The sequence below is a fragment of the Anguilla rostrata genome, chromosome 19 (assembly GCF_018555375.3).
Source record: "Anguilla rostrata isolate EN2019 chromosome 19, ASM1855537v3, whole genome shotgun sequence".
Classification (NCBI taxonomy): domain Eukaryota; kingdom Metazoa; phylum Chordata; class Actinopteri; order Anguilliformes; family Anguillidae; genus Anguilla; species Anguilla rostrata.
This window is the reverse complement of record NC_057951.1, coordinates 5454917-5480686: the sequence shown is the minus strand read 5'-3', so window position 1 is coordinate 5480686 and position 25770 is coordinate 5454917. Positions and strand designations below refer to the sequence as shown.

At 49.6% G+C, this 25770-nt stretch overlaps 1 protein-coding gene across 5 annotated transcripts in view; it reads right to left on the bottom strand.

Annotated features, from left to right (window-relative positions):
* LOC135245900 (copine-8-like) overlaps positions 1 to 25770 on the bottom strand; it is a 60055-nt gene that overhangs the window by 21091 nt on the left and 13194 nt on the right. For 2 of the 5 annotated variants that reach the window (XM_064319267.1, XM_064319268.1), the window contains exons 3-9: positions 22890 to 22936; positions 22344 to 22447; positions 18799 to 18838; positions 11248 to 11324; positions 10142 to 10234; positions 2693 to 2756; positions 1440 to 1543 (exon numbers count right to left, since the gene is read on the bottom strand). In XM_064319267.1, the coding sequence (XP_064175337.1) occupies positions 1440 to 1543; positions 2693 to 2756; positions 10142 to 10234; positions 11248 to 11324; positions 18799 to 18838; positions 22344 to 22447; positions 22890 to 22936 (529 nt within the window). Of the gene's footprint in view, positions 1 to 1439; positions 1544 to 2692; positions 2757 to 10141; positions 10235 to 11247; positions 11325 to 18798; positions 18839 to 22343; positions 22448 to 22889; positions 22937 to 25770 lie in introns of those variants that run through there. The other 3 variants (XM_064319269.1, XM_064319270.1, XM_064319271.1) reach the window with 2 other exon arrangements.

Sequence of the window (25770 nt, the reverse complement as noted above, 5' to 3'; positions counted from 1 at the left end):
GGATAACGTGAAGACAAGTACAAGTGAAGCTGCAAAAAGCTAATTAGCCATCAAGTGCTACATAATCGCAAAACGACATCCATGACTAAATTCTGATTTGAATAAACTTAATGCAAGGCTCATTACTGGAGAAAAGACATTTTTCTAAGTCTGGGATGAGTCTGTACTGCACAGTAAAATTTCCAGTGTTAATTCAACTCTAAAAGAGCTAAGCTAAGAGCAGTGTTTCTTCTCTTAGCTGCTGTACTGTACTGTGGGTGAGCAGTGTACTGTACTGTGGGTGAGCAGTGTACTGTACTGTGGGTGAGCAGTGTACTGTACTATGAGGTGAGCAGTGTACTGTACTGTGGGTGATCATTGTTTCTGCTCTTGGCTGCTATACTGTACTGTGAGTGAGCAGTGTACTGTACTGTGGGTGATCAGTGTTTCTGCTCTTGGCTGCTATACTGTACTGTGAGTGAGCAGTGTACTGTATTGTGGGTGAGCAGTGTACTGTACTGTGAGGTGAGCAGTGTACTGTACTGTGAGGTGAGCAGTGTTTCCTCCTCTCTGAATCTCCCTTCCTGCCGCGAGCGCACCTCGCCATTTTAAAGTTCTCCGAGTTCCTCGGGCATTTCTTTCGCGCCCGCGGCGAGGCGCGAGGAGCGGTCCGTAACCACGGCGATTCGGAGGAGCACTCGACGAAACAATGAAAACCGTCTCATCCCCTCGCTCTCTCTCTCCGTCTGAGAGGCCGCTTAGCCAGCCCCTCTCTCCGGCATTACGCATCGCGACACATTCCTCCTGTCTTTTCGGGGAATTTTTGTGGTTTCTTTTTTTCTCTCTCTCGTTGAAAGGAAGTGCTTTAACCTGCATCTGTGACAAGACTGTGGCGAGAGCATACCGCCAGGCTAAAACAGACTCAATTAAATAGACGCGACAGGAAAGTTAGACTCCACCGATAGCAAACGTGGCCGAGCAGCGATCAGCAGGCGTTTCTCTCGTAATTAAGATTTTGCATTCTGTCAAATAACTGCAGCTAATTACCGGAAATAAAATACAAATTTGCAGTTTTCAAATTTCCGAAGGCGACAAGTTGGCCACTCAACACCCAACAGGCGTAAAGCAGTGGTTCCCAACACCGTTCCTGAAGATTTACCGTCCTGGAGGTTCTCATTTCAACCTGAATTCAGCGCACCCGATTCTACTAATTAGCAGCTCGACGAGATCTCCAGCTGCTGAGTGAGGTGTGGCTTTGTTAGGGTCGGAGTGAAAACCTACAGGACGGCAGACCGCCAGGAACTGGTTGGCAAGAGCTGCTCAGTCACTCGTCAGACAAGAAAGAGCGAGCGCGGGAAACAACGTCCGGTCGAACCGAGGACCGGGGACCTGACCAGAGGTACGGTATGGGGTCGGCTGCTTGGCGGTTCCGGGGAAGACCGTGGCGGGGGGGTACTCACGTCCCGTCCTCGTTGCTGCGGTAGAAGACGAGGAAAGGGTCGGATTTTCCGAAGAAGTCCTTCTTGTCCAGTTTGTTCCCGCAGAACTGCATCAGCACCAGCTCCTGGAAGAGAGGGGGGAGGAGGGGGGGAAGGGTCGATTAAAGGGGGGCAAGGAAGCCCACGCGCTGCACCAACCACAACCCAACGCGGGGGAGCGCGGTCGCCATGGCCGCGTAGGCGCTGCACTGATTTGGGGGAAATCTGTGTCTTTGTGGGAGGGGCTAAGGTTCCCCTTTCATCTCTGCTGGCCCCTCCCCTCCAACTTCCACGCAAAATACGAGCCCCAACTCATCAAAGAGTGCAGGGTCAAAAAAAATATGCTTAGGTATTAAAAGTGTATTAATGCAATATGCACTTCAATGCCTCCACTGTTCTGTCTTTTAAAGCTGGATTGAAAACTCTCCTCTTCTCAAGGGCCTTTGACTGAGCTCCACTATGACTGTATTCCACTTTATTTTTTAATTTTCTGCCCTCTTGTTCTTATTTAAATTTTACGTGTTATTTTATTTCTCACCCTATTTTATCTTTGCACTATTTTAAATCTGCTTATACTGTCTTTATTATTTTTAATTGTCTTGTTGTCCACTGTTTATTGATGTAAAGCACTTTGAACTGCATTCAATTGTCTGAATTGTGCTATATAAATAAACGTGACTTGACTTGACAATATGCAGTGGGTAGCACTGTCGCCTCACAGCAAGAAGGTCCTGGGTTCGAGTCCCAGCCTGGGCCTTTCTGTGCGGAGTTTGCATGTTCTCCCTGTGTGCGCGTGGGTTTCCTCCGGGTACTCCGGTTTCCTCCCACAGTCCAAAGACATGCAGGTAGGCTAATCGGAGACCATAAATTGCCCATAGGTACGAGTGTGTGACGGAATGGTGTGTTTGCCCTGCGATAGATTGGCGGCCTGTCCAGGGTGTACTCCTGCCTCTCGCCCAATGCATGCTGGGATAGGCTCCAGCACCCCCCGTGACCCTGACCAAGATAAGTGGGTATAGATAATGGACGGACGGATAGATAGACAATGTGTTATCACAACGTACATAACACCCATATAATGACCATAAACCCCATATGATGCGTGTAACGCCCTCCGTACGCTAAGAGCTGCAGTCGCAGTCGCGGTCGCGGTCGCAGTCGCAGTCGCAGTCGCAGCCGCAGCCGCAGTCGCAGTCGCAGTCGCAGTCGCAGTCGCAGTCGCAGTCGGTGCTTACCCTGCAGTTGTTGATCTCCTCTGCCTTCACGATGATCGTCCCGCACCTCTTCCCCGGAATCCCCCTGTGAGGAGCAGGTGAGGGAGGGCGGTTACTAACGAGCGGCGAGGGAAGGGAGGGAGGAAGGGGAATGGGAACTGGGAGAGTTATGAACAGGAAGAGGGAGGGGGACAGGAGGGAGGAAGGGGAATGGGAAAGGGAACAGGGAGAGTTAAGAACAGGAAGAGGGAGGGGAAATGGGGGGGGGGGTAAAGAGAACAGAAATTCTACCAGGAGATCAGGAGGAAGTGACACACTCACATAATCATACCAGAGAGCAAATAAAACCTTGGACGAACAGCTAAAGCCTCTGTACTAACGACAGATCTTCCTGTTCCGACCCTTTGCCTCTCTGCGTCCCAGAAGTGTAATAGCAGCCCTCATCCGAGTCCATACACAGCTTCTCCACAGTCCCGTTGACCATTAACACCACTGAGGGTTACGCAAACACAACCCTGCATTACCAAGGAGCCGGTGAGATTCTTTTAATTTTTTAAATGGGGCGCAGATCCTCTTCGCTGCTTTGATATCATTTCAAAGTCTATCCCAGGGATCTTCAAGCAGGGGTTAAGGAGACCCTCTGGGGATTCGCCCGGGGGGACGATTCAATCTAGCAGCACAGCGCGTCCTCGGTTCCGGTTCCATTGGCGACCGAAGTCCTCGCCAAAATACGACACGGCCCAAAAAAAAACAGAGATATAACCGACGTGGAATCAAACAGCAGACGCTTACAAAAAAGAGGCTTTTAAGGTGTCAGAGGGAAGACTAACCGGGGCTAAAAGTAACCGATGCATTATTTAAGGCTTCTTCACCCTCTCTGGAGGTGCATTGGCACACATGCGTGCGGGGGGCGGGGGTGGGGGCGCGAAACCCGCGGGTGTCTTTTTACCGCCAGACGCTGGCGCCTCTCCAGGAACGACGGGAAGATTGCCAAAAGAGAATGAGAGTGCTTTTTTTCTAAGGCTGCGTGGGGGGTGGGGGGGTAGGGGGGGATGGGGAGGAGAAGAAAAAAAAAAAAACACTTAATTTCACAAATTGCTTCCATAAACATGAGAATGTGACTCGATCGCCTCTGCAAAGCATCTCATCCGTTTTCAATGTTCAAGAAAGTGACATTTCCGTCTGTCACCGATGCAAGGACCCCGCCATTTCCCAGTTTAGCGGGTTAAAAGCCTCGATTAGGCCTTTTAAAACACCTTTTCCTTTTTTATTTATTTTTTTGTTCCCCCCCCGTACGGGAGACGAATCGGCGTGATCGCAGACGGAGTCGCTGCAGTTCCCCGTTTTTAAAAAAATACGGCGGTATTCGCAGCCGGGAAGGAGCCGGTCCCGGTCGGAGCGCGCGCGGGCCACGCCCACGCAGGTCACGCCCACGCCGGCGTTGCGCAGGAGCCGATTCGAGTGACGGCGCCCATCAGGAAGCTCCGCCCGCTTCCCCCCCCCTTCGAGGGCAGTCCTTGAGTAATGACGCACCCCAGGGTCTGCGCCGTAATTCGCGGAATTCGGGGGCGGGGGGGGGGCCCCGCGCGGGCGCTGTGAGACGAGTGACGGACGGGCGATGGACGGCTGACGTGCCGGAGCGTTCGGGACGAGAGGGAGAGCGCGTCCGCCTCTGATTACGCGCGGCGGGATCCAATCACGGGCGAGCGAGCGCCCAGTCAGCCGGGAGCCGAGTTCCAATAACGTGCTCCCCCCCCCCCCCCCCCCCCCCGGCGCCCCCCCCCCGAACTTCTGGAGTGCTCTCCTCATATCAATTAGTAAAGTGTGTGTATGTGTGTGTGGGAGGGAGAGACAGAGAGCATGTGTGTGTGTGTGAGTGAGTGCGTGCAGGCGGGACAGATCAGGGTGTGCGTATGCATACATTCATGTCGAGCACCAGGGCACAAGCGCACACTCGCACACTCACACACTCGCACACTCTCTCTGGAGACACCGCAGAGAGGCAGATTCTCCATCCTCGTCTCATTTACACAGTGACCTGCTCCAGCTGTATTTATATCCTCACGCAGGAAGGATCGGGCTGCAGCTGAGCACCGCCAAATCAGATCAGCTAGCGACATTAACTCCACCGCTGCGCAAACGCACAAGGAGGGCGAGAGAAAGAGCAACGGTTTCCTTTTAGCTCATAAACGTAACTACGCTCCAGCCTTGTCCAAATAAGATAGGGAAGCGTTGCGTTGTCGTTCCTCCGTTTCACCTCCAGGGGGCGACAGGAGGGCCGCGATTGGCTGGAGAGGATGGGGAAGGCTGGAGCGTCCCCGGAGAGGATCGAAAGCCCCCGGCGTGGCTCCCGTCCAGGGGACGCCTCTCCTCAGCTCGTTACTGAAGCCCCGATTGGCCGGAACTCCCGGGAGCGCCTGTCCATCAAAGCTTGCAGCGCAAAGGCCCCGCCCATCATAAGAAGCACATGGTTTCATGCTCTGGCAATACTGGCGCTACGCTAATTACAAAAGAAGCCAACAACCTTTGTCCGTTTGAGTAACCCTCCAATCGACTGTGCCCAGGCTGTACGGATTAGAGAGTGCCAAACCAAGAAAGGGAGTATATCAGATTCACTAAAGATGAGCGGGGGAGTCTTAAGCTTGTGACAGCGCCCCCACAGTCTGCCAGGGGGACTGCAGCTGGGAGAGGAGTTAATGTAAAAAGAGGGAGGTTTTCCCGCCTGCAGAGTGCTCAATTATTAAAAACACTAGAGATTCTAATGAACACTTTGGGGGGTGGGGGGGGGGGCATAGCAGTCGGTGTAATTAATTCCTATGGTGAAAAGCCTCTAATTTACAGAATTAAATGGCAGCACGTTCACGACTACTCAATTTTGATTACTGCGCATACTTAAGATGCTTTATTTCGCCCAAATGATGGACTCACGCTGATGTGGAAGTTTAAAAAACGCAAACGTTTCGCATTTAAGCGGACGTTCCTCGTTAGCTTCCCGAAACGGCGTCCCCGGCGACGCGTAAAAAAGGCGTCAGGCGCTAACGCAGATTGTTGAAATTCTGAAATTCCATCCCGACAGTCCAGCAGGAAAAACAAACATAGCGGGGGAAGGAGATTGCAGGAAGACTATCGCCTTCATGGATGAAGCTGATTGGCCAGTATAAATGAGGGTGGGCCTTTGCACGAGAGAGAGAACACTCATCGGACATTCGTTTTGTTGGAGTGACGAATGAGATCACCCTAAGCCAATCACGGCTCACGCACCACTCCAACAATGCTTATTCTACAATTCAAAGGATCCCATCTGAAGCTCCAAGAATGGCTCAATGGCACAAGTAATGATGAGAGGGTAGAGGGTCTGGGTTTCTCCTTTCGACCAGTCCCGGAAGTTTCCGTTAGTCATTTCAAACCGGTGTCAAATGTTACCTTTTTTAAAAAAATTTTTTTGAGCCGTTCCTACGAAAGAATGAGCCGGATAGGCTGGTGGGAATGCCTTTGTTTCATCACCGACGGAAGAGTCCGTTTTCCAAAGTGCCGTTTTTACCACAAGATTCAGCAAGAAAACGCATGCGTGGAGAAATCGATCGGTAATTGGAGTGGTTTCTTTAATCTACTAAGATATCAGTGGAGGGAGGGGGGATTTGGAACAGATGCAGACACTCTCTGAAATAAGGGCTAGCCTCAGAGGGAGGGAGGGAGGGAGGAAGAGAGGGGGAGAGAAAGAGATGGGGGGGAGAGACAGACAGAAGACAAAGAGGGAGGGAGAGAGAAGCGAAGAGAGAGAGAGAGAATAGACCAAATATGGCAATGGAGCCTTTGACCATAGCAACACAATATAATGAGCACAACTTATCCTGCCAATGTACTGCCAAAGTTTCAGCTTGTATTTGATGCTTTCTAAGACGAGCAGCAAAATGATTATTAGACCACAATGCATTGGGTCTGAAAGCTATGGGTGCGGTGCGGTACGGTACAGTTCCAAGCGCTCAGACCCCTCTCCCTCGCAGCTCGAGAACCCACCACCCTACGGACCACGCCCGTCGTTTCTCGTCTTGAAATATTTCCGCAGTGTGAGCGCAGCCCCTCTCCATCCAGCGGCCGGGCGTGGCCCGCGGCGGCCGGTCTCTACGGCCAGGCTACGCTCAACCACGCCCGCGCTCACTCATCCTTTCATCGATAATTCCCGACTTTGATCGGGTGAGTTTTCCGTGAAGTATTTCCCTTTTGGTCCGATGGCTCTCAGTTCAATTTCGCGCTTTCTTGTCACTCTGTTTCGGGGCCTATTTTTTTTTTTAAACACCCCAGTTCTCTTCCGTCCCCAGTTAAAAAAAAATCTGAAGCTCTAGCCTGTCCCGCCTCAAACGCCCTCCTGCCTAAACCAGACGGGACGCGGAAGACCGCGTACGCTCGCCGCTTCGTCAGCGACCGCCAGTGGGGACTTCGCCGGGAACCCCTTGGCCTCATGGAAAAGACGGGACCCTTTTAAAAAAAATACACTGACACTGAAGTACTGCTCCATCCTATGGACCCCAGACGTTTTTTTCCCCCTGATTAAATCAAGCGAAATCTCCGGCCCAACGCGCTGTCGCTTTGATTGAAATGCGCGAAGCTCGCCGGTCTCGGCCACGCCTCCAGCTCCACGCGCACCGCGCGGGAGCAATAAAGCACACCGCGGCTTCCCAGCTGAACCGTTACTCACGCTGGGCGGTGACTGTTAATAAGAGCTCCAGCTCCCCTCAATAACCGCTCAGCATGCAGGCCTATATATATTTTATAGTATTTTTATTTATTTATTTTTTTTCCCCCCAGTGTCGGAAAATAAATGCAGGAAACATACTTTCCAAACAAAATTTACACAGAAACCTCCAAGACTATGTACGATGTTAGATCTTTCAGTATTTAGTGTGTCCACCCTTTGCCTTTATTACAGCTTCCATTTATTTTTTTATTTTTTTGAAGAGATCTGCAGGGATAGTTTTCCTGGTTTCTTGTGAACACCTCCAAAGTTCAGTCTCCGAAGTTGGTTGCATTTTCGCTTTCTCTCGATCCAAGCAATCCCAGACACGTTCAGCGATGTTGAGGTCCGGACTCTGGGGACTCTGTTTTCACCTTCCTTCATGCAGTCGAATTATCTAATCTCATCACAAATACCTCCTTCAGCCATTTTAGATGCAGATTCCAAAGATATCTGCAGGGCAGCTAAGGTGTGTCCGGGTAGTGGTTTGATTGAATGCTGTTTGGTTTGTTCGGAATGAGTCACCCTTGAAGGCTAAAGGTCTAACGTAACATCATTGACACTTGGTAAAAACTTTAGTTGGGAGGCTACAGCTGTAACTTTGTTGATTGGAAGGATGGAACACTTAGAGTGGTAGTAGGGTGCAGAAAAGAAAGAGGGGATAAATACTGATAGATTTGATATTATATGTAGCGGTGGAGACTTTTCTGTAATTTTAAATATATTTATGTTTCCTGCATTATCGTCTGACACTGGGGGAAAAAAATCTGCACTGAATGGCTGGTTTGACTGGACATTGAATAAATGAACAGGTGGTCTCTGACGTTTGCACTGTACTGTATAAGATAAAGAAAACGGGCTAAGTCGCCTGCTAGCACGGAGAACCAAAAGCACACAGCTAAACGGCATTCCACGCGGCGCGAGGCTAGCAGTCGAAAGTAGCCGCCGCCAGCACAGAAGTCGACGGGGGAAAAGGGAGGATGTAACCGAGAGACGCATCCCTATGAGTCACGGTCGCTACCGGCGACCGGCTGAGGCCTCTCCGCCCCCGCGGTCCACGCCGGCGCCTCGGCAGACTACCCGTCTCCGCAAAACGCCGGATGGCGAGCGGATGTGTCCAGGCCACCCGGGGGGCCCGATCGCGACCCGGGGAGAGGTGCTCGCACCGAGAGGTCTCCACCAAGGCCCAGTAATATAAAATATATACATTAAATAAAAAAAACCCACCAAGCTCATTTCATCCACAGAAATTCCTCAGCACCAGTCAGGCTGGTGAGTGATCTGTGTAATTACTGGTAATTAGCACTCACTACAGCCGTCAAGGGCCTCTTGTCTCTTGCGCTTAGTGCGTGCGTGTGTGTGTGTGTGTGTGTGTGTGCACGTGTGTCTGTGTGTGAGTGCGTTCGTGTGTGTGCGTGTGTGAGTGCGTGCGTGTGTGTGCGTGTGTGTGTGTGTGTGTGTGTGTGTGAGTGCGTGCGTGTGTGTGTGTGTGTGAGTGCGTGCGTGTGTGTGTGTGTGTGTGAGTGCGTGCGTGTGTGTGTGTGTGTGTGTGTGAGTGCGTGCGTGTGTGTGTGCACGTGTGTTTGTGCGTGAGTGCGTGTGTGTGTGTGTGGGATGAGAGTTGTCATCCCGGATGAATTCGCTGCCCCGGTTATCCTGCACAATGGACAGGCACCGAACTACACCCCCCCCCTACCCCCACCCCGAACCCCATTTTACAATCTTTATTTATTTACGCAGGAAAATCACATTGAGACCTGGTGGGCCTCTTTTTCAATGGGGTCCTGATTACAAAAAAGAATGAAACAGTCTAAAAGTCAAAAGGTGAAGGTTCTAAGAGATAAAATGAATATATAAAAATAGAACTTTAACACACACACACACACACACACATATACCCCTAATACTAATATACTAATCCGCTCCCCCAGAACCCAGCCGCACCACCTCCCAAAACTATTGCCAGTTGGCTGCCGTCATCACAGCGAGCAGCACTAATTCAGCAATGAGATATAATGACATCAATAGTGATGGACAACCCCCCAGCCGCCGCCAGCCCCCCATAAATTCCCACCAATCAGCAACAACCCCCATAAATTCCCGCCAATCGCCAACGACCCTGATCGATAATGTCTGGAATGTCTGAGGAAGTCGCCGCCCGGCCCGGACGGACAGCAGGACTGCGAGGATTTCGGTTTGTGCACAAGCGCAGGGGTTGCCAGATAAAGCTCTCTCCGTCTCGGCTGGGGATTTTCAGTTTTCGCATAGAATTTCTTCCTCTTTCCGTCAGTTGACTAATTGACCTTTCCAGAGAGATCTGTCCCCCATGGTTACTGTTGCTACAGTAACTCAACCGAGATTTTCTATAACAACCACTGAAAGTCAGTGGTGAAATAACACATTAAAACGCTTTATGGGAGATCGGATCGTTCTTCATATATTTACACGAACCAAATAATAAAACATAGATCTGAATAAATAAAAATGACGCATTTAGACAGCTGCACCATCTTTTTTTTTTTAGAAGATGTTAAGCCAGCAACAGAGAATTCACAGAAGACCACAGCAATGAAACAAGGAATGCGAGCAATCTGTTCTTGAAATGAATACCCAGATAACACAAAACGTTCTCGCAATGTTGCCGCCATGTAGTGGCAATGTCTTAACATTGACAAAGCCTTCCGGTAACATTGTGAGAACGTCTTGTGTCAGCTGTGGAGGTATCCGTATCACTTTACCTGTACAACAGGCCAGCTTGGCACCATTTCTGTCTTAACATTCGGTCCAGCCGCGTACGTCCATCCGCAAACGGTCTTGGTCCAAAAAATCCTCTTTGGTCAACAGAACCGAACTTTGTGTAAATTCAACAGCGTCCGTTAGCCAACGGACGCACTAGCACAACCGCGTCCGTTAGCCCTGTTAGCCAACGCACATATCGCCGCAATCGCATCCATTAGTCGATGGACACAGCACAACCGTGTCTGTCAGTTGACAACCGCGTTCGTTAGCCCCGTTAGCCGATGGACACGTTTAGCACAGCCGTGTCTGTTAGCCCTGTTAGCCTATGGACACATCACAATCGTGTCCCTTAGCCGATGGACACATTAGCACAACCGTGTCTGTTAGTTGACAGATGCATCCATTAGCCAAAGGAAACACATTAGCACAACCGTGTCTGTTAGTTGACAGATGCATCCATTAGCCAAAGGAAACACATTAGCACAACCGTGTCTGTTAGTTGACAGATGCATCCGTTAGCCAAAGGAAACACATTAGCACAACCGTGTCTGTTAGTTGACAGATGCGTCCGTTAGCCAAAGGAAACACATTAGCACAACCGTGTCCGTTAGCCCTGTTAGCCTATGGACACATTAGCACAACCGTGTCCGTTAGCCCTGTTAGCCTATGGACACATTAGCACAACCGTGTCCGTTAGCCCTGTTAGCCTATGGACACATTAGCACAACCGTGTCCGTAGCCCTGTTAGCCTAGACACATTAGCACAACCGTGCCGTAGCCCTGTTAGCCCATGGACACATTAGCACAACCGTGTCCGTTAGCCCTGTTAGCCTATGGACACATTAGCACAACCGTGTCCGTTAGCCCTGTTAGCCTATGGACACATTAGCACAACCGTGTCCGTTGGCCGACGGACAGACTAGCACGGACGCGCTAGCCCCGCTGGCGCACGACTGCAAGGCATGCGCAAGGCATCTGCGAGGCCGCTGAGGTGCGTTTGGGTACCCGTTCGTTTGAACGCCGCGGTCGCTCCAGAAGGCCAAGGCAAAGGGAGGAAAGGGGTAGGGGAGAAGGGGCACTTTCAGCGGCGGTTTAGCGCACTCACCCCAGGGGCTTCTCCAGCCGGCTTCCCAGCGACCCGACCACCTCCCCCAGGGTGCAGAAGGCCTGTCCCAGGAAGTCCTGTAGCGACAGAAAGAGCAGAACTCACCACGTGCTAAACGGCTAAAACCACGGCTACACCCAGAGCACTGCACAGGCCCAAGAGCGACGCTATGCAGCACCCGGCAGGCCAGAGCGAAAACCTCTCCATTTGCCATCCATCTTCATTTAGTAGTCACATTAAATAAATGTCAGCACAACAGTCTGTAATTAGGTATGTTTATTCAGAAAATAACACTGTAGTAAAAAAAAAAAGAAGTTTTAAATGAGTCAAAAATGTTCAAGATTTATACCCTTGTTAGCCTGTGAGAGTTTTAAGCATGCTGCCTGCAGCCTGGTGTTCTATAATTAATCTACCTGATGGTAATCTATTCTGTCTCTGTGAAAAAAACGTGTATTGTCCTTGGATGAAAGGTCTATTTCAGGGTCTGTGTGTCTTCAGTGTGATAATCTTGCTCGATTCAACAATAGCACTAATCTTTGCTAGTCAACCTCAAGCACGCGAACAGTTGCTTTTTTGTTAATATATTAGACAATGTGACACGAAAAAAGTTTTAACAGAATGTATTGCAGTTTAGAAAAGAATCATATGTTGGAAAACTTATTTATCTGCCACGTAGACCTCCAGGACTGGAGTTAAACCTGCAGACACTGCGGCCCTCCAGAACTGGAGTTAAACCTGCAGACACTGCGGCCCTCCAGGACTGGAGTTAAACCTGCAGACACTGCGGCCCTCCAGGACTGGAGTTAAACCTGCAAAATTATTGACCCAGTTGTTGCATAAAACCTTGTGGTACCACCCTGACTTTTAAGCCTCCGGCAACATTTATCTCAGGAACAATACAAACACAACGATTTGACTTTTTTCCATACTAAGCCAATTGAAAATAATGCTAATGCGATTTATACCGCGTGCCATAAATAATCAATGAGCCCAGTACCTATCTACCAATTACACAGGAGACAACCAACAACCACATCAATAGTTCATTGTGAAATCGTAAAGAGTAACAGATGAAATTAAAATTGAATTCCTGTGGAGAGGAGAGCCCAACGTGGCTCGCCAGAGAGAATTGTGGGATTGATCGACGCCTACGGGGAACGCGCGCTAGGAATCCATCCCGTATTTATGCGGGCGAGCCCCGCAGAGATTGATTTCTCTTTTCCGCTGGAGCCCGGACCCAGGAGCTGGCAGTATAAACAACAGTACATACACTAAGCACAACGGGGGGTCCCTCCTGGAGAAGTTTAAGTAAAAGGCCAGTGCCGGAGGACCAGAAGGTTCTAGAAGGAACGCAGCTCAAAAGCACGTCCAACACAAATTCAGGCGCAAGTGCCCGTCGACTGACTCAAAAACCAGTAAAAGAATCTTAAAATCAATTCTGAAACAAAACACACGGCCAAAAGGCCAGTGCCAGAGGACCGGGAAGGTTCTAGAAGGAACGCGCCTCAACAGCGTGTCCAAAAACGTATTCAGAATTCTGAAACCAACACACAACCAAAAAAGGGACTTTAAAACAGACGCAACGTGCGCTCTCAGGTCTCTGGTCTCGGTCAGTACGCGTCCTGCCGCATTCTGAATTATCGGCAGTCGGCCCGGAGCTTCCTCGGACAGACCAGACAGGAGAGCATTACCCGATATCCGCTCGCGATAAAAGAGCGCATTAGCTCCTCGCTATCTGCCCCGGGAGTGGGGAGGCTGCGCTTTCGAAACGTTTCTAAGGTGATTACGTCTGCAACAGAATTAAGAGGGGGGGGAAAAAACCTGAGCGATTCCAGCCTCATTTAAAACTATTTAACCTGACAATAAACCACGAGCGGGCAGCTGCAATAAAAGGATGAGGTCATAAAGCTTATTATTACCGATCTGCGGAAATCATTTTCCCTGCCGTTTATAATTGCTCACGGTGTATCTTTTTTTTCCACAAGAGGAGCGTATGGATAGAATATGAATGGGATGCACCCCCGTGTTGAGAAAAAAAAAGCAACACGATTCAGTTTAGACAATCCAAAAACAACAGACAGAATCTTAGTGATCTGAAGTGAGGTTAGAACGTTCAGTGCGACAGTAATGTACAGCCATCCATTATCTGTACCCGCTTATCCTGGGCAGGGTTGTGGGGGGGGGGGGAGCTGGAGCCTATCCCAGTGTGCGTTGGGCAAGAGGCAGGGATACACTCTGGACAGGCTGACAATCTATCACAGGGCACACACACCAGACACACTCACACACTCATACCTATGGGCAATTTAGAGAACATGAAGTGGTTAGGGAACTATTAAAACAAGAAAGAGCATGAAATGAGGCGGATAAGACACTGTCATTTCAAGGCGTGGTCGTAGGCTGTTCTATTTATAACCGCTCCCGGTTTTTACTTTTTACAGTTTACTGGCAACAAGCCTGACCTCCAAAGCCAGGTAATCGTCAGAGCGTGTAATTTCCAGGTTGTATTGTTAATGAATGACACGAGTTACCGTGGTAACATGTGTATACAAGTTGTTGGCGATATTTTAAGTCTGTAAATCGCTGGTAAAACTGACTTGGTTTTTTTCTGAAAAAAAAAAAACAGCATCTGCTAAATCAGTAACCAGAGGTGGAAAACTCCAGTACCTGGATTTGCTAATTAGCACAACTCTTCAGCCAGGTGGTGGAGCTAATTAGTGAAATCAGCTGGCTGGAGTTCATGGGTGGAAGACTCACGAGGCAGGACCTTCTACTTTTTCTGAGCCCGGAACTTTCCGCCTCTGTCAGCAATGTAACGTAAACGTATTTGCGCACACGCGTTTACGCGCTTCCCAAAACAGTTAGCGCCGTTAGCTTTCTGCGTTTTTTTGAACACCGCGGCCGTCGAATCCACGCCGGGGTTCGTTCCGAAGGACCTCCTTTTGTCCAAAGACCGGTTTTCGCAGGCGTTTTAATTAGCGGTTTGAGCGGGCCGTCGCGTAGCTCCGGGACCAAGCGCTCTGCGGGAGTCTAAATTCGATCGCCGGACGCCGCCCCTCTCCGCCGTCGGCTGCGCTACCGCACCGCGCGTCGAGTCCGCGCGAGGACAGGCTCTGCGGAACGTCATTCGCAGAGTAACGCATCCTGCCATCTTGGATCTGTCACATTCTGCCGCTCTGAAACAAACACGTAACTTATGCAGTCGGCTTCGTGCAACGAGTCAGTCGGAATACAAATGTGACTGACAGCTGCTGGGTAATGTGGAAATTCATCATCGTGCACAAATGGCCATTACGCCGTGGAAAATTGATAGCGCCCTTCGGCTTGCTATCAGCCTCACGTCTTTGTAGAAACAATTTGAAAATATTTTCATACGCTTATTTTTTATTTATTTACGTTTTCTCCCATTGAGCTGCTCGGTTACGGTATCGGCGACTCCAATTCGGCAGGCAAGGCGCACGTCCCTGATCTGCCAGAGGGGGCGCTCTAGAGCGACGGGAAGACGGGGAGAACCCAGTCGACCGAAACCCTTTCTCCCCAGTTGTCTGTGGCTACTGTTACGAGGCATTTCGAAAGAATACGAAACAAACTTTGAATCGAATCAAAACAAACAAACGGTATATCGGAAACTACTTGGAATATCGGGGCATCAAGAAACAAAATATCAAAGTTGGGAAAGAAAGTCGGAGCGGAATGACCAACACTGTTCATTTTTTTTCAGGGTTCCCCAACCATGGCAGAAAGTTCTAGATGCTCTCAGCAGAAGCTGCAGCCCTCTAACCGCACTAACTGAAATAGAATGTTCCGTACAGAACAAATGGAACCTCGTATAATAAAGGTTGGGGGGGGGGGGGGCAGGGTTCATGCCTTTGTCACTTCACAAAACCAACCTAAATGGAAAAATTATTTTTCGGCAAAACGTGTTAAAGGAACGCCTGAACCTCGCTACGCGCGGCAGGTCCGCTAGCACAACCGCCGCGCACGGCTAGTGTGTCGCGTCGAAAGTTTCCCCCCGACGCTCGCGCCTGGGGCCGAGGGTCGCCGTCTCCGACAGGCGCCCCGCCTGCCGCCCCGCCCCTCCCGTCGCCCGCCGCGTCGTTTCCAGCGCGGGACTAAAATCGGGGGCGACGGGCTGACAAAGGCGTCTTCCGTGACCCCCGCGCGACGGGAAGCAAATTGGTGTCGCGTCTCCGTGCGGATGACGGGAAATGAACAGTGCGGACGAGCCTCTCGGGGGAGGGAGAGAGCGAGAGAGAGAGAGAGAGAGAGAACGAGCAAGAGAGAGAGAGAGAGAGAGAGAGAGAAAGATAGAGGAAGAGAAGAGAGAGAGAAGAGAGAGAAAGAGAGAGAGAGAGGTGCGAGAATATAAAAAGGCCGCTGTTGAATTGAGATATTCCAACCCGTTTTATTAGCGACTCTCCTGTTAGCATACAAACAAAACTAAACCCCCCCCTCCCCACCCCCAAACTGAACAGCAGCTACTGGAGCCATTGCGCACGGTCTGAAACCTTCGCCTAGTCACTTACTTCACCTTTTTCCAGAACCTAAGATGACCAGTCTTTATTTCCACAGGGACCAAATGAGTTACCATTTTTATGAAATTGGCCAAATAAGACATAACTCAGTTTGAAAATATATATTATATATATATATTTGGTTAAATCATTTGTATGAAATTTAAAAAAAGTTTTCCACATCACAGGCCTGATTTACTAAGACCTTTGGCGTGTGCAAAACCTTTTAGCACGCGCAAAACCAATAACACGACCAGCGATTGGCCGTGGTATTTGTTCTGCGCCAGTCATTCAGTGCGTTGTTAGTTTTGCGTACACAGCAAGCGCAGTTTGGCAAGGTGTCTTCAGCGAGGGCCGAAAATAGCTTGTCTGTGTTTGCGAAAGAAAAAGCAAACATTGTCCATCAGGGGAAAAAAAAAAAGAAGCACAGTGCTAGTGAAGGGGGGGAGGGGGACTAACATTTGCAGTTAATCAAACTTAAGGACGAATGTTGATTGAATACCGGCCAACGTATGCGAGTTCATTTACCTATCAGGTGCTGCTAATTTTCACTGATAACACCCCGAATCCAGGTATTGTGAAGCATTCCAGCACAGACCCACGTGTTGTAAAGTACTGTAATATTCCAAACGTGCCTGAAAAAACACCTTTTTCGCCTCACTGCTGTAACGCGTGAGACGCGCAAACACAAAGACAAAAAAAAAAGACTGTTTCAGTACGGCCAAAGACCGAGAGGAGAACTGGCTCGCCTGGACACCGGGACACCGGCTCACAACGGACGCGCGGTCGTCCGCGTTTAACGCCGACAAAAAAAGGAAGCTAGCCCTCTTTTTAAATAAAACCTCCGCCCCCGCCCCCGCCCCTGCTCCTGCTCCCGGGGCGCTGCCAAAAAAAAGCCAGGCTATTGTCCGCCGCACAACGGCAGCGCAAACACAGAGCTCTCGCATACCCGCAATCGCTCGCGGACAATGAGGCCGGGACGCCGTGCCTAACCGCGGTCACCCGCCCCCCCCCCCCAGCCCGCCCCCACAACCCCCCCCCACGCCCCCCAGGAGGTTATGGAGGGGCGATTCTTGCGCAACAGTCCCCGTCCTTATTAAAAACGCGATGCTGAGTTGGCGGCGACCTCTCCGTTGCCAAGTTGTCGGGCGCAAAGAAGAGAGCACAGGGATCGTAAACCGCCGCATCAGGAAACCAGCCCGTGGAAAGGGCGGCGCCGTCACCTGTTTGCAAAACAAATTTCTAGCCGCCGCGGTTCCACCGTTATACGGGCAAGCTGGTTTTTCTTGATTTTTTTTTTTCGTGGCAAGGTCACAGCAGTCCAATGAAAATAAAATCTGAAGAAAAAATAACTAGAGTTCAGCAAGAAATGTAGATTTTAAAATTACAGGTCCGCATCGACAGAAAGCCGTTTTATTTTACGGTTACATTATTGTTTTGAGACGCCGAGCTTCAATTCCCAAATGCTCGATCCGAAGCACCAGTTTTACCACTGTCTAACCTCACTGAAGCGGTAAGTGTAGAACACAAAAGCTCATTATCGACATCATTAATATGTTTTTATTGCCACGTGAATCTGAGGGACTACAAAATGACTACAAATATGGAGGCTGTTTTGACTTGTCGGCACTTTGATCGAGGACTACAAAATGACTACAAATATGGAGGCTGTATGCTTGAGGCTTTGTCCGGCACAGAGAATCCCGCTGGAGAGCGGCGGGTATTTCTCGCGATCAAACGGAGACGGCGTCGAGGCGAACGGCGAAGCCGCGCCCCCCCCGCATTCGTTCATTCGGGGCACCCCGGGCAACGCAGCGGCGACGGGAACGCCGACCGCGCCCCGTCGAAAAAAAAAACGACAAAGACCCGCTCTCTTTGTGCCGCTCGTCACGTCCCGCGAACTCCCCTGCCGCTCAAGCGGAGATGAAACGAGAAAAGATCAGAGCGCTATAAACGCAAACAAACCGGCCCCACCGCCCACAGCAGCGCTGGTCTCTCCCCAGCAGGAAGATCATGGGCTTCTCTTTCAACAATGTTCGTAACATGGCACTAACAAAGTCCTCAGCATACACCCCCTGTACACTAAATTGGGAATAACATGGTAAAAAGAAAAACCTTTTAATATAAAAAATAAAAATAAAAAAAACTTATCCTGTCACAAATCTCGGTCGCGTAATGGATAGCCCAGATCATTAAAGCTCTCCTCGTCCGCGGTCGGGTTTTTGTCCGAGCGCGAGGACTAATTACTGGTCGCCCGGCGCCGCGAAGTCGGCGTGGTGGCGAGCGGCGGTTGCCGCGGACCAGCGGGGCTCGCTTTGAATTACCGCCGTTTCGACCGCCGTTCAGCCGGTTCAAAAAAGGAAAGCGCCCCCGCTACCTCACCGGGAAACGCTGTGAGGGCTTCTGGGCCAACACACACCGGCGCGTGAGGGACTGTGTGATGTTTAGTTTCCGTCTCAGCAGGTTACAGGGTGGAGATCTTGCGTAAGGGTAAGGCACTGTGATAAAACGTATCAAAGGCGGTGTACACTAACACAGATCTGTGAGAGGTGGTGTACACTAACACAGATCTGTGAGAGGTGGTGTACACTAACACAGATCTGTGAGAGGTGGTGTACACTAACACAGATCTGTGAGAGGTGGTGTACACTAACACAGATCTGTGAGAGGTAGTGTACACTAACACAGATCTGTGAGAGGTGGTGTACACTAACACAGATCTGTGAGAGGTAGTGTACACATTACATTCATTTGGCAGACGCTTTTATCCAAAGCGACGTACAAAAAAGTGCATTTCATGGTCGTAGACCAGTAAGGTACAATACTTATTTTGTACAGCTATTTCTAGCCGAGAAACTACACTACCTACACTAACACAGATCTGCGAGAGGTAGTGTACACTAACACAGTCTGTGAGAGGTAGTGTACACTAACACACACAGAAACGCACAAGTATCCACACACACTAGAGAGAGAGGGAGAGAGGCTTCGTCAGGCCACCACCCCGCGGACCAAAGAATTCTCACAGGCAACTCACATGCTTTGACAGGTTGGCGCTCTTGCAGTCGACATCGTACCTGGGAAAACAAAGGGAGAGCAACGGGTTAAAAGCAAAATCCGGGTACTTCCCAGGACTCTGTCTGTAGTGGTGGATGCCTGCACTTAAGAGGACCCTGTAGTAATTGATTTATGGTCACTCCCCACACACAGGACCCTAAACTGCCTTAAATGACCACAGGATTAACTGCCAGGCTACCTGCTGTCATGTGCTCTCTGGTTACCAGTTTAAATATATCTGTGATATAGGAGCAGTGTACACTAACGCATATCTGTGAGTGATAGTGTACACTAATGATGATCTGTGAGAGGTAACGTACACTAATGATGATCTGAGGGAGGTAGTGAACCCTAATAAAGATGTGTGAGAGGGAGTGTACACTAATGACGATCTGAGGGAGGTAGTGAACCCTAATAAAGATGTGTGAGAGGGAGTGTACACTAACGCTTCCCATGCATTACATGAGTCTCAGTCAGCTAACGTTGGATACACTCTCACGTCTAACGAGTCTTTCCTAAAAGGCCTTTCCTCACCCCGACTGAACTAAAGCCGCAACGACTTCTCTTCTTCGACAAGACAAGAAAAACTCGGTCCGCGACAGCGAAACCTCGAGGGCAATCGAGTAGCGTAGGGTGGGCGTGGCCCCCCATTCCGCCTCAGAGACGGCGTGCGCTACCGCGAGGAGACGAGTACGGCGACGCCGCGGGCCGCGCGAGCGCCTACCCGCGAACGCGAGAGAGAACCGCTCGGACGAGCCGGACCGGACCGGACCGGACGCTAGCATGTCCTCGCTCTCCCCGAGAGCGAGGGGGGGGGGGACGAACGGCGGGACGGGCGGCGTGGCGGCGGTAAAGGCGGCCAGCGAGCGCGCTAGCGAGCGCCGGGCCGCGCGCCCTGCGACGGAACTGAGCCGTCTCGGAGGAGCGTAGCGCGACTCGATGCTCGCCCACACACGACTCATAGCCTGGGGGGGGGGGGGGGTTAACAGAGCAAACCCATTTGCACCCCCCTCTCCAGCTCTATTTATAGCCCGCCCCGGACTCGCATGTTTCCAGCACTGTTCCGCAGCAATAAAAAATGATAAACGCACCGCACATCGAGCATTTATATATGAGCGCGCACACCATCACACTCACACACGCACACACCATCACACTCACACACGCGCACACCATCACACTCACACACGCACACACCATCACACTCACACACGCGCACACCATCACACTCACACACGCGCACACCATCACACTCACACACGCGCACACCATCACACTCACACACGCACAGACACGCGCACACCATCACACTCACAGACACACGCGCGCACACCATCACACTCACAGACACACACCATCACACTCACACACGCACACCATCACACTCGCACACGCACACCATCACACTCATACACGCACACCATCACACTCGCACACAAGATCATGCATGCACAGACACACGCACACACACACACAGGCGCATGCATACACAGACACACGCACACGCGCAGACACACTCACTCGCGCACACACGCGTATAAACGCAAACACACTCGCACACAGGCTCATCCATGCGCAGACACACGCACAAGCGCCCACACGCACACACTCACTTGCGCACACACACACACGTACACACAAACGCAATCACACACCAGGTTAACAATGCGTGAACACGCAAACATACGTGTGTGCACACATCCCTGTTCACGGAGTTGCACATCCGCTGAGGGCTGTGGGAAAACTAACCTAATTCACACTGTTATCTTGTGTGAATTTGAAGCACTAGATGTGATTATGTCTCCGTACCGACAATCCTCTGGGGTACAACATAATCACGAAAAAATGAAGAAAGAAATAAACGGAGGGAACCTTTGCCACTCTCAAGTTTGAAAAATGACTGCAGTCACGCAGTGTTCTGCAGAATGTGCTCCACAGCAAATGCCATTCTATACCTCAGACTGCTCTACAAATACCACTCTATACCTCACACTTCTCTACAAATACCACTCTATACCTCAGACTCCCTCACAAATACTACTCTATACCTCACACTTCTCTACAAATACCACTCTATAACCCAGACTCCTCTACAAATACCATTCTATACCTCGGACTCCTCTACAAATACCATTCTATACCTCAGACTCCCTCACAAATGCCACTCTATACCTCACACTTTTCTACAAATACCACTCTATAACCCAGACTCCTCTACAAATACCACTCTATAACCCAGACTCCTCTACAAATACCATTCTATACCTCAGACTGCTCTACAAATACCATTCTATACCTCAGACTGCTCTACAAATACCACTCTATACCTCAGGCACCTCTACAAAAACCATTCTATACCTCAGACTCCTCTACAAATACCACTCTATTCCCCAGGAGAGGAGATACATATATACAAGGTTCATGTTTCTGTGTCTTACAACATGAATTCCTTTAAGATGTTGTGTCAGGTGCAGGTTATGCTTTGTAAGGTGCAGGCTATGCTGTGTAAGGTGTAGGTCATGTTCTGAAAGGTGTAGGTTATATGCTGTGTAATGTGCAGGTTTTGCAGAGCATGGTGCAGGTTATGTTGTGTACGGTGTAGGTTATGCTGTGTAATGTGTAGGTTTTGCAGAGCATGGTGTAGGTTATGTTGTGTACGGTGTAGGTTATGCTGTGTAATGTGCAGGTTTTGCAGAGCATGGTGCAGGTTATGTTGTGTACGGTGTAGGTTATGTTGTGTACGGTGTAGGTTATGTTGTGTACGGTGTAGGTTATGCTGTGTAATGTGCAGGTTTTGCAGAGCATGGTGCAGGTTATGTTGTGTACGGTGTAGGTTATGTTGTGTACGGTGTAGGTTATGTTGTGTAAGGTGTAGGTTATATGCTGTGTAATGTGCAGGTTTTGCAGAGCATGGTGCAGGTTATGTTGTGTAAGGTGTAGGTTATGCACGCGTGACTTAATGTAGGTCAGGTGGAGGTTATGGGGCTTCTAAACGAAAAGGAATAGAAGACCAGGTGTGTGACACACATCCAAGTTTCATCAAAACAGAAGCTCACTGAAGCAGCTCGTTTCTCAGACTTAAAATAAACGTTCGCCTTTGCACACGAACCACTCACTCTTTACCGAACATTCATTTGGACGGTTTTTCTTCAAATACCGGTCTTTTTTTCCGCTCTTAAACTTGTTGCTTTTCACAAAACCATTCTCTTCACAAAAGAACAGGGATTAATCATTTCAGCAGATGTAAAACAATCCGTTTTTAATTTTAGCGGTCACCATGGCGACGGGGTGAGCTGCACCAGCGAAGGCAGCTCGGTTTCTCTTGTCTCATGGGGGAAAGTGACCATGTGACCAACGCAGTCCCCTGACCCCCAGGGACACACGTACACACCCACACGCACACGCACACACGCGCACCCACAACCCCCCAAACACACGCACGCGCACACACGCGCACACAAACCCACACACACGCACACACACACACACACACCCACACACGCACGCACGCACACACATACTTACAGGTCAAATCGCAGGTTCTGCCTCTCCTCAAAGAAATAGTCCAGCATAAATTTCCGCACAAAGTCTGGGTTCAGGGTGTTGTCAATGACTTCAGTTCTTCCAAACTGCGAAAGCACAGAGACGGAAGAAGAGACTAGTGTCACTGAAGAAACAGAAGATGATTTTCGTGTCTGTTGCACATTCCATGCAAATCAAGCCAAAAACATTATTTTTATTATCATTACAATTTGTTCTGCAAGGACTTAATCATTTAGAATCTGTCATAATGCCACTCAGCTACTGTGTAAACCAGTAATAAAATTTACATTTGAGACAAATAAATGCACACTCCCATAATGACAGCTGAAAGTAATAATAATAACAAAAGAACAATTATTTACATTTTCTACTAAGGAAATAAAATGTGTAAACAAACAGCAGACTGAATATTTAAGCATTCAGCCACAAAAATTGTCAATGCAATTCTAAAGTTCATTCAAACTTAGTCATAAAGCGATGTTCAGTTGGCAATGGTTGTATAATAATCCGGAGTTGGGGGTTGCTCACCTCTCTCCACTCCTGGCTGCCGACTCCTTGCGTGTACAGCACACAGACTACAACGACAAAGCAAAAGGAACACATCGCCCGCGTCAAAACAGGCCGCAGAACAGCTACGGTCAATCTCAGCGTGCTTAGCTGGAGTTCAAACATCAGGTTTTAAACCTCTGGACCACAGAGGTGCATTTCAACAGGAACGCTAATCCTTATTCTGCAGCTTTGGATAGCTGATCCAGCTGTAATACAGCTCTGTGGTCTAGAGGCTTAAGCCTGAGTCTTAAACTCCAGCTACGTACACTGCAATTGACCAACAGATTTTCAAAACACCAGGTCATTCTCCCCTTTGTCCTAAGTTACCCCCACATTACCGATATTCCCAAAACCACTCATTAAAAGTGATACAGCCTTGAATTTGCTTCAGGTTTCCTCAAGTACCGTTTTGTGATTAGATGGAACTGACCCCTTGCTCAAACCCAAAATCCTGAGTTTGAACAGCAACAGGAGGAGAACTCGGGTGTCTGTGATGCCCCGTACACAAAAGCAAACAAAATATGATTCACGCGCGACACTTCAGATGCACTGCCTGGGCTGTGACCTGAACCGGGGGGGTCTCAAACCCCAGGCCGGGTTTTCGTGATTTCCTGTCAACCAGCAGCCCCACCGAGGCCTCGGGAACGAGGCGCGCGCGTTCATCAGCCAATCAGCGACCTAAATTAAGCGCCTGAGCGCAGGAACACGAAAACCAGCAGACGCAGCGGCCCCTCCAGGACCCGAGTCTGAGATCCGTGACCTAAACCCCAAACTCGGTTCCGGGGGGCCTCCCGCGCATCCTGGTTTTTTTTGGTCGTAGCTAGCAGCGCTAGCGATTCGGGTCACTGACGACCCGCGCCGCGGGTCTTCCGTAAATTAGCCTGTAGTTTAACCGATTCAAAAAAACGTGACCTCGATCTAAAGGAATCGTTTTTGTCGCGCGCGGCGCGTTACCCAAAGCGAAAGCGCCGGTCGATCGGACCGATCGGAAGTCCGCGGACGCGGCGGCGGCGGCGGGATATTTATACTTCGCGGCGACGCGCGGCTATTTCTGACATAATGTGACCCTCAATGGGGCGAAGCCTTCAATAGACATTAGAGGCGTCTAATTAAGAGCAATTAGCAGCTCGTTGCTTTTCAAAAGGCCGCAATTACCGGGGGGTGGGTGGGTGGGTGGGGGGGGGGGGAGATAAAAGCAGCACGCGTGACGCGTCTCCAGCGGGCCCCGCCCACTGACGAGGCCGGGAATTCCGGCTGAAGTGCGTCAGAGAAAACTTAGCCTCGTTTTAGCGACGTTCAGCGCGTTCCGTTACCCCGGGGATCGCCGGGGAAGCGAGGGCAGGCCGGAGCGAGCCGATATGGGCCGTGTGTCTGGGCCAGATCAGCGTATCTGGGTCTGGCAGGGAACTTGGGTGTGTGTGTGTGTGTGTGTGTGTGTGTGTGTGTGAGAGAGAGAGAGAGAGTGCTGTCTCTGAGCTTAGTGCCAGGAGGTTTACCAAAACTATTATCACAGGGGAGAAACACAAACATCACATACTAATACACAAACAAACTCAAACACATGCTCTCATGAAGTACAACATGCGCGCACACACACACACACACACACACACACACAAACTTAATCTAACAAACACATGTGCTTATGAGCTGTAACATACACACACAAACTATTAAACACAAACTTTTATTTGTGTTTAATAGTTTAAGTACACCACACACATACACACACACACACACACAGGAAAAAGCTGAGCACATATTCTGTACAGGAAACTGCAGCTCAGTATTTGTGTTTCCACTCACACAGAGACCTTATCTTTAAGACAGGAAATCCAGGGACAAAATGTCCGCCCGCATTTACAAATCAAAGAATAATTACACAAACACGTCCGTGAACTGAGCAACCACCAACTGCTTCAATGCCATTTTTTTTCCCAGATTTTAATTCATTTTACAAAAACATCTGCTCGGCGTGCGTTTCGTTTGGAGACGTGGTCGAAAATGCAAACGATAAATAAACCGTATGTCTGTATTATGGAGCGCTAACGAATTGAGCCGTTTGCAATTCGGCAATTAAGGCGACGTTAGCGGAGTCGTTTCGGGAAGGAATTAATGGCGGTTTCTGCTGGGGCGCGCCACCCTGAAATTCAACCTCCTCCCATTTGCCCATCCCAGACCTGGAACCACAGGGGATCCTGCACAACATGTGGAGGGGGAGGTCAAAGGTCAAAGTCCCACTGCAGGGCTCCAATAGGAACAGTCAGGAGTGGGAGGGGTTAAAAGTACAAAGAGCACAGACCACCTCATCGACCAGTTACACTACAGATTAACGATTAACACAATGACCAGCTGCTTATCGTAATTGAGTATTGATTATTTGGCAAGAACCAGACTATTCAGAGGCCACTTAGCTGTCTGCACATCTAGAGACACGATTCGACCCAATCACATCTCCCGTATGTCTTTCAGTTTCTTCATATTTTTTTAAAATCGCTTTTTAATGCAGAGTCTGTATTGTTTCCTTTCAAAAGGCACTACATTTATTTTGCTGGGCCAGTGGCAATGTTCCTGGGGCAAGTAGAACACCAATGAAGCAATTGTTAATGTCGAGCCCTGGAAAAGATAACGTTCACACCGACTGCGTCGCTGCTTGCTAACCCTCGCGGCTGTTCATTCAAGCAACATCACTATTAGGCCAATAAAAAGACATGAGTTTATGCTTCCCTTTTACATAAAAACAGGAATAGTTCATTAATAATTACCTAATAGTAACTCCAGGAAACTGAGTCTTGTATTCCTTTTAAAGAATGTTCTGTTGAAATTCAAACTAGTGGGTGAAAGTGATATTCAGACTAGT